This window comes from Physcomitrium patens, chromosome 3, assembly GCF_059467195.1.
Source record: "Physcomitrium patens ecotype Gransden chromosome 3, ASM5946719v1, whole genome shotgun sequence".
Lineage (NCBI taxonomy): Eukaryota > Viridiplantae > Streptophyta > Bryopsida > Funariales > Funariaceae > Physcomitrium > Physcomitrium patens.
This window is the reverse complement of record NC_143412.1, coordinates 6221191-6229595: the sequence shown is the minus strand read 5'-3', so window position 1 is coordinate 6229595 and position 8405 is coordinate 6221191. Positions and strand designations below refer to the sequence as shown.

Genomic DNA, 8405 nt, shown 5'->3' with positions numbered 1-8405 from the left:
CAAACTTTCCATGAGAGGGAAAAATGGGTAATGATTGTGCTCGTCATGCCTTCTAGATCCAAGATCCGTGAGCAACAGAACCATCCAGCTCATGGACCCATTCAGAGTGACAGCCCAGCGTATCAAATTGGGACACGACCCCAGGGGCGGCCTTCATCGAGTGTGGGCAAAGAGAGTGGCCCCAGCCCAATGGGACGTGTGGGCCTCATCGCGTTCGGGAAATCTAGGAATCGACTAGATTAGATACGTCGCCGCGCCACTGCACGCCATTACTGCCGGTGCAATTACCATGACGGAGATGGGGCGGAGGATGGGGAGCGTAATATGTGTTTATGTAGCTATTGGACAAAAAGCTTCTTCAGTAGCTCAAGTAGTTAATACTTTTGGCCAGCGAGACCGCGCTCCAGGGTTACCACTCGAGTAGCCAAACCGGACCTTCTTTGTGGAAAGGCATACAGCCAAGTGGCCGAGAGGTTCCATCGGCGCGGAACAGGACGGTGACCAACTGTTCTCGAAACAGAGAGAGGCTGGTCACATCTTTCATTTTGCGAGAACGAGTCTCCGATTTTTAGGACGGCGGTTTGTTTCTTTGCTTTGAGATAAGTCGGGTTTTTGCCTGCTTTCATCTGGGAGTAGGATCTTAGAGTCGCTACCGTCCTGCTTCTAGTTCGTGTTCTCGAAACAGAGAGAGGCTGGTCACATCTGTGTTCATTTTGCGAGAACGAGTCTCCGATTTTTAGGACGGCGGTTTGTTTCTTTGCTTTGAGATAAGTCGGGTTTTTGCCTGCTTTCATCTGGGAGTAGGATCTTAGAGTCGCTACCGTCCTGCTTCTAGTTCGGCCGTGTCCGCGTTCGGCGTCGCAGCAGGCAATTGTGGTCTCGGCAGTTCCCGCACGTGCATTCCGCGGGGGAAGAGTACTCGGTCCTAATTTTTTTAGATTTGGTGGATTAGTGTTGTTGGGGGAAGGGAGGCGGTGCGGTTCAGGCTTTGAGGACGTTGGCGACTCCCTACAAGTCCCATTGGTTGCTATCATTCGTCGCGCGAATTTGACGCGATTTCTCCTTCAGATCCGGGTGCTAGATTTTGACCAAGATCAACAGATTGCAGTTGTAGTTGGGCGTGTTTGATCGTATGAAACTTGCATCAAGTGGGAGAGGACTATGTAACATCACGCATTTTATGTTCGAGCCGATCGCCAATAGTTAAGGTGCTCCAGGTTTTGCGGAGAGCAGGCTGTTGAGACACGTACGAGGCTGAGTTCTACCGACAGGGTTTTTGGTGCATGTATGCGGAAGTGGATTTTGTCTTAGACGCAGCTTGATGCGTCGCGTTCTGGGAGCTGCTTACCGGTCCATGGACTTTTCCCGGGCGAGTAAGTGATCCTCGTGTCTGTCTTCCAAAAGGCGCCGTTATCCGCTCTAACCAGCACATAACCTCTTGCGCACTGTAACCAAGTTGAAATGGTGTATCATTGGAATCACGAAGTCGAGGTTTCCTGATCGCTTCGTGTGTTCATTCCGATTTGGTGACGTCTGCTAGAATTATTCCTTCATAAGCGGAGTGCGAATGACGATGAACCCCGCCATTGTAACAAAATTCCTTGAAAAGCACTTTAGTATACAACTCACAAGACAAAGTTCAAAAAAAAAATGTCTCTCAGTACTTGACGAGACCCTAGACCTCATCTTTAGCTATTTAGATCCCGAGGACCGGGCTTCCGCCTCCTTAGTATGCAAACACTGGCACCGGGTCGATGGCGAAACACGAGAACAAGTCTCCGTGTCCAATTGCTATTCCGTTTCACCATCAGCTCTCAGCAAAAGGTTTCCCAACATCGAGAAATTTAAAATTAAGGGGAAACCTCGGGCCGTGGAGTTCAATCTTCTCGTAGATGACTGGGGTGGTTATGCAAGCGCATGGGTCGAAGAGATAGTGAGAGCTTACCCGAGACTTCACACACTCCATTTCCGGCGCATGGATGTATCTGACGACGACTTGAAGATACTGGCACAGGGTTGTGGGTCTGCTCTGCAGGTAATTTTTCAGCGTCTCATCAAAGTTTCAATGAAGATTCTTCTATGAAATTCCTTTCCGCTCCCTCGATTGCGTTTTTTTCTGCCGAATCGCTGCAATTTATCATTCGCATTCAGGAATGCCTGAAATGTCGTTTGTTAGACCACCTTTATTTACTTTCTTGTCAGATGACGAGTTTCAGTTTTCTGTATGGCGTTGATAGGGTTTGAAATAATTGTCAGGTGGATTCTAAGGTTTTAAGAAGGGATAGCATCCAAGATAAGATGATTTCATTCATTTTTATTTCAATAATTCTTTAAACTAGTTTGTGAAATATGTAGCTAAGATGCCTTTGTCCAAGCAGTGGTGCTTTGAGAAGGTTCCTCCCCTCTGTAACTTCAGCCAGCTGAAATGCGTTGTGTGATAGTTCAGGTACTGAAATTAGACAAGTGCTCAGGCTTCTCGACCTTAGGCCTTCAGCATATTGCTCGCTCTTGCAGGTAATGACTGTAACTTGGAGCTCTAAAAATAAACGAAAAAGCTTTTCTTTTGAACCGTCAATCTTGGATTGTTTTGATCTAGACTGGTTGATATCCCGATTATGCACAGAGACATGTTTGTCATCGCACGAAGTAGTTGGCCCTATTATGTTTCTCAAAACTCCGAGTATCTGTGTGAAGAGTTAATGACGTGTTTTATTGAATTATATCTTTTCACAATGAACTGTTTTATTGAATTCTTTCTCTTCACTTGGATAAGCAGGACATCACCTGCTGGACCCTGTGAGGCGAAGAGAATTGCAAGATAGGATACAATTCATTTAGTTAAAATGACTTCATCTGCAAGTGATGTCCTGCTTAACCAAGTGATTGGTCTTTTTAGACCTGACAGGACTCAACTGATTTTGTGAACAGGTCTTTGAAAACGCTGTATTTGGAGGAAAGTGATATTGAAGACGAAGGTCATGAATGGCTACTTGATCTTGGACGAAATGTTCCTGGATTAGAAAGGCTTAATCTGGCTTCAACAGGTATAGAAGAAGGTGATGTCAATGATGTCCTAGTGGTTTTAATGCAGAATTGCAAATCACTAAATTCTCTTAAAGTTGGTGAAATGACGCTTGAGAACTTCAAAGAGATCATGAAGTACTCAACTACACCACTTTTGGAGCTTGGTAATGGGTGCTACAGCATGCGTAATGGCGTACGTGAGGAATTAACGTTTGACGCCGCCTTTATTCCCTGGGTCTCAAGATTGAAGGTTCTTGACTTAAAATTCATGAACCTGAACGCCGCGGGCCACTGCCAGCTACTTGCATGTTGCCCTCTACTTGAAGAACTGGAGGTGTGACTCTCTCAAACAACTGACATTTCGTGCAGGTTTTTCTTTAGTGCCAATTTGGGGTGTCTTTCGAGTTTTGGCTCAGTATCGATTTTGGACCTGGGAATTTGCACTCATTCTTTTCAAGGAAACCTGCTTGAATTCAGTACAGTAATCACATCAAACATTACTAAACCTCGGTCGCGGAGAATGGAGTTGCTTTTAAGCATTATGTGCCATTTCGCTTGTTATATACTCATTGATGTTACGTGCAATGTGTTCTGCAGGCAAGAATTGAGATCCTTGATGAGGGTCTGGAAGTCGTAGGGAAAACCTGTAAATATCTTAAACGGATTCGAATTGATGACCAGGATAGTCCGGGATTTATAACTCACAGGGGCCTCACTGCAATTGCGAAGGGCTGCAGAGAACTGGAATTTTTAGTAATGTACATGAGAGATGTCACTAACAGCTCCTTAGAGGCTGTTGGGCGCTATTCTGAGAACCTGAACGACTTCCGGATTGTTTTACTGAAGACACTAGCGCATCCGGAAGACCTCCCACTGGACAAAGGAGTGTGTTCTTTACTGCAAGGCTGCCCAAAGCTGACCCGTTTTTCTGTGTACTTGCGTCCGGGAGGCCTTTCTGACATAGGATTGTCATATATTGGGAAGTACGGGGGAAGGCTGAAGTGGATTCTACTGGGCTGTTCTGGTGAAAGCGATCAAGGGCTATTGGACCTTGCATATGGTTGTCAGAACCTTAGAAGACTTGAACTTCGTGGATGTCCCTTTTCCGACGCAGCCTTGGCACAAGGCATGATGAACATGGCGAAAATGAAGTATCTGTGGGTCCAAGGCATTGGCGCAACTGAAATGCTCGGCAGATACTTAGTAGGGTCACATCCTTGCCTCCACGTGGAGTGGATGCCTTCTGAACAGCAGTTACTAGCATACTACTCGCTAGCTAGTCATCGAACGGATACTCCTCCAACTGTAGAAATTTTGTCTCAGAGTCGATTTGACTACGATTCCGAAATTTTCGGTGATTATGATGAAGAATGTGTTGGCAACTTGGAGAGTGGAGTTTTTGACGGAGAATATGGCGAGGGCCCCGATGTTGGTGATTTTGATGGAGAGTATGGTCATGGGACTAATTGGGATTTCTAAATCTATCTTCTGCGGGCTTTCCACCTCAGGAGCTTCATTCGGATACCGTCAGCTGGTACATTCACTTAACATTCAGCATTTGTATCATGTCCATCCATCAAAATGACTAAATGCTTTGTCCCTGTAGCTCACTCTCTTCTGTCTATGGGATTATTCTCAATCTGCTTGGGCCAAGAGATTGCATGTGTAAGCAGAACAAATTGGAGTTTCTTTCTGTGGCATCTGCTATAATCCAGTATTTTTTGCTGAGTCCAATTGGAAGTAGTTCCCTACTGCTCCATCTGGAGGTCACAAAGTGGAATATTGCGTCGTCAGGTTCTCAGAACAGACGTGACATAATGGCTTTGACAACGACATGGGTAATTATATATCCTCCGCAAATGCACCTGAAAGCTGTCCAAACTGGTCTTGCTCCTGTGAGTTTAAGACTATTTCAGTGGCAGCCGTTGTGAACCGCCAAAGGCCTGCGTATTGCTGGCATTTAGACAGGCAATTCCGTTATCGTCAATGGCTCTGACATTGTCAGGAAATGAGTTATGAGCAATTCGAAATGTTAACACAATGGCGGTATTGGAGTTAATGTCCGTGAATAAAGGTAAACCGGCCTAGCTACATATAGTCTTGTCGTGATTGTTTTTTTCTCTATCATCAGCTATAATGTATACTCAACAGTTTCTGAACTACAAGTAGTACCCAAGTGCATTAATTATGTTTGTTTGAACATCTGCAGGAATCATGTTTATTTGAATCCCACTTTTCGGCGCGATGTGCTGTTTCAGACACCAAACTGAATTACTTCAGAATTTTTGAATCCATGAAAAGCAAGAGCAGCAATGTAACGAAATGTATATTGGCCAATTGGCAGTGCTGCTGCATTGTCAATTTAGTTGATGATGGTTACAATACTGTCTGCATTTACCTTTTCTGAAGACAACGTCAGCATAGTATATAACTGGGGCACATGTATGTGTTATCTTAACCAGCCTTGTTAGATTAGATACTGTATGACCATGTGACGTGGATATGGAGCAGAATGTGACAAATGCATATGCAGTCTGTAACACACTGACCTAATAATACTAACAATTTGTGAGCAAAAAGGGGGAAAAAGTGAAATAATATTGAAACCTCATGTAATCTTTTTCATTCACGCGCAGCACTAAACCAGCATTATATTGACCGTGAAATTTTCGCTAAAAAAGGTACTTTCCTCGCCCATTGAAGCGGATCGTTTGTAATTGCATGTGTCGAAGGAAAGAAGAATACTGCTTTGAACTCTCTGATTTCAACCGCTTTATTATATTTTGATTGTTTCAAACTCGTGTGCTAGATACATACGATCTATTTCTTCCTAATTCACATATAAATATCAATTTCCACTTCATCAGTCACAAGAAAATATTCTTAGTATGCTACATCCACGCAGTCACAGCGATTGTGAATACCAGAGAAGAACTGAACTGGCTTTAGTCTAAATAGTCACAGCGTCTAAGAAGCAGGTAATGTGCTTTCCGAATGCGTTGCAATCTCTCTGCGAGGAACATTCACAGGAGGCTGTCATACCTTAACGAGGATGGATCGTGTGACTTCGACCTGCTGATGACATCGATGAAGACAAGCCGAGTTGCAATTAACATTCTGAAAAGCTCGTTGACATGAATTTCGAGGGGTGCCAATCCGAGTCCAAGGTCAGAAGACCGTTTTCGTAATACCTCCACCTCTATCTTCAGTTCGGCTACGTCGCTTCGCCGCATTGGAAAGTTCCTTTCGGTAAGATGCCAATCGAGAACCTCGTGAAGGCGCCGGACAGATACATCCGTGTCGTGAAGCTCGCGGAGAAGTGCAATTGAGCCCATGTTCTTACTCTTATCTATTTCTTCTTTCACTTTTTGTTGTAGAGAAACTAGTGACCCTGACCACTTGTAGTGATTTGCCAGATGAAGACTCGCCAGCGGCCGTCTCGGTTTGCAAGCCAGAGCGGTGACGACCAAGTTGCACAAGAATATGGTCGTTAACTTGGCTCCGTAAATTGCATTCAAAAGACCATTGCCCTTGATGGCCTCAGGTCCCCTAGGATTTATGAGCTTCTCTCCCATGGTCCTCAACAATGAGCTGCAATTCTCAAGCTTAGACTTCGGAACTCCTTGTTTGTATTCAGTATCTTTTTTCTTGATGGCTTCCTTGCAATCAGCCAGGGTGTTCCTGGCCCTATAGTACTTCCCCTCGCTGCAGCTCTCAGTTCTGTTGTCAACATTATGGAGGGCAAGCTGCACCAGTGTCTGATAATTCTCGACATCTGCAATTCCATCTCTCAACACATTGCATACATCCAGAAGCTTCGCATTATCATCAAGGTAATCCTCAATCCACTTATCAGTTCCTTGACACAAGGACAACTCTGAATCAGGGATGAGCCTTCCTAAGTTTGTGTGCGTTGCCAGGACAACGGACATGGCTTGGAGCAGCCAGTTTACACTCAAAAACCCCTGGACCTCGCCAGACAGTTTCAATGCTTCGAGCCACTCCATAAGTCGCGTTTCAAACTGTTGCAGCGCCGAATTCTGGCACAGCATCACATGGCTCCGGCGATTCAACGAGAAATGCCCGTGCAGCACCGCCCCGATACCAAACAGACCTCCTTGATATTTCATCTATAACCTAGAATTCTGAAATGCTGTTCAAATCCAGAACTCGCTTGTATACTTTTAGACACACCTACAAGAATGTATCCTGATTAAGCCTATTGAAGCTAAGAAACGATTGCGATCTTAACTCTAAGCGCACGCTTTGAACACAAGACATCCGCAGCGAACTCTTTGCTTGCTCACACTAAATTGGTGGGGGGAGCGAGGATCACCACGAATTCCACTTGCCGATCGGATGACACACTCGGAAGAAGTTAAAATTCTCAAATTCTTTAAGAAAACTACATTAGCAAAAGCTTCGATGTAGCTCGAACATCTAGGAACTGAAAGACAGTCTCACAGCTTAAGATCCTGCATCTATTCAAGTAAACACTGCAAAATCAAACAAGTGTCGACTTCGAAGACAAAAAGTAACTGACTCATTCCAGTGAGGAAGCATATAAGTGGAGACTGGTGCGATGGGAAGAATAACGCTGAAGGCGTGGGCAAAGAGTGAGAAGCAGCGCGTGCGCAGACGACACTTCCATGGAGGACGACAGAGGATTACTAATCATCATTCCAGAGTAAAAGACGACGCCGAAGGGAACAGTAGAGATGCAACGGCAAGTCAGTCCCGAGTCCAAAGGAAAGAAGAATCATGTAATGTCGACGATGTCAACTATGTCCTGCGCACAACAGCCATATGCATACTGCAGAATAGAATAATCTTATGCTAGCGATGGAACGTTGAGCCGAACACACAGTTCGTAGGCAGCTGAATGTGGAAGTCTCGACGGACGTAAACGGTAATGAAGCCATCGATTGTCAGACGAATTCAAGTTCCAGCACCTTCACAATCATGAGAATAATCCAAGGTATTATAATTAAATCTCCAACAGTCATAAAGATTCGGAGTAAGGCGCCGCAGCAACGTACTCTGGGGTGTTTCTGTATGGTCTCATCGAGTTTTGTATGGGAATATCCTATCCCCCGTTAATGGGTACGTGTTGCAGGCATATTGAGGCAGCAGAACAGACCAGACATCCTGTCCACCTCAAAAAAAAAAACATTTTCTGGTCCAATTTCCTTGTGACATCTTGGAGTTAAATTTTTGGGTAAAACACTATGTAAGGTGGACTTAGTCAATGTAAAACAGACCAACTAATGCTACTACGTATATATTAGTTCTCATCAACTTTGCCACTTAAATAAATAACTCTAAAATCAAAATATCATCATTAAACTCAAGCACTCAAGAATCCTAGAAGAAAAAGACCA

The 8405-nt window shown here is 44.6% G+C and overlaps 2 protein-coding genes across 2 annotated transcripts; one reads left to right on the top strand and one right to left on the bottom strand.

Moving 5' to 3' along the window:
- Positions 1 to 388: 388 nt before the first annotated feature.
- LOC112280194 (coronatine-insensitive protein 1) lies at positions 389 to 5603 on the top strand. The gene is made up of 6 exons (XM_090248601.1): positions 389 to 2035; positions 2447 to 2514; positions 2929 to 3358; positions 3622 to 4558; positions 4819 to 5098; positions 5234 to 5603. Exons 1-4 carry the CDS (start codon positions 1568 to 1570, stop codon positions 4501 to 4503), a joined length of 1848 nt encoding a protein of 615 aa, XP_090104727.1. The 5' UTR covers positions 389 to 1567; the 3' UTR covers positions 4504 to 4558; positions 4819 to 5098; positions 5234 to 5603.
- Positions 5604 to 5769: 166 nt separating this feature from the next.
- Positions 5770 to 8309, bottom strand: LOC112280195 (UPF0496 protein 4). Its single transcript, XM_024515399.3, has one exon. It carries the CDS (start codon positions 7152 to 7154, stop codon positions 6048 to 6050), a length of 1107 nt encoding a protein of 368 aa, XP_024371167.1. The 5' UTR covers positions 7155 to 8309; the 3' UTR covers positions 5770 to 6047.
- Positions 8310 to 8405: the final 96 nt, after the last annotated feature.

What these genes read in the sequence shown, in the direction of transcription:
- LOC112280194 (XM_090248601.1), top strand. Translation starts at nt 1,568, where the DNA reads ATGACGATGAACCCCGCCATTGTAACAAAATTCCTTGAAAAGCACTTT. An exon ending in GTTGTGGGTCTGCTCTGCAG is followed by an intron (nt 2,036 to 2,446) that starts GTAATTTTTCAG and finishes GTGATAGTTCAG; the next exon opens with GTACTGAAATTAGACAAGTG. An exon ending in CATATTGCTCGCTCTTGCAG is followed by an intron (nt 2,515 to 2,928) that starts GTAATGACTGTA and finishes TTTTGTGAACAG; the next exon opens with GTCTTTGAAAACGCTGTATT.
- LOC112280195 (XM_024515399.3), bottom strand. Translation starts at nt 7,154, where the DNA reads ATGAAATATCAAGGAGGTCTGTTTGGTATCGGGGCGGTGCTGCACGGG.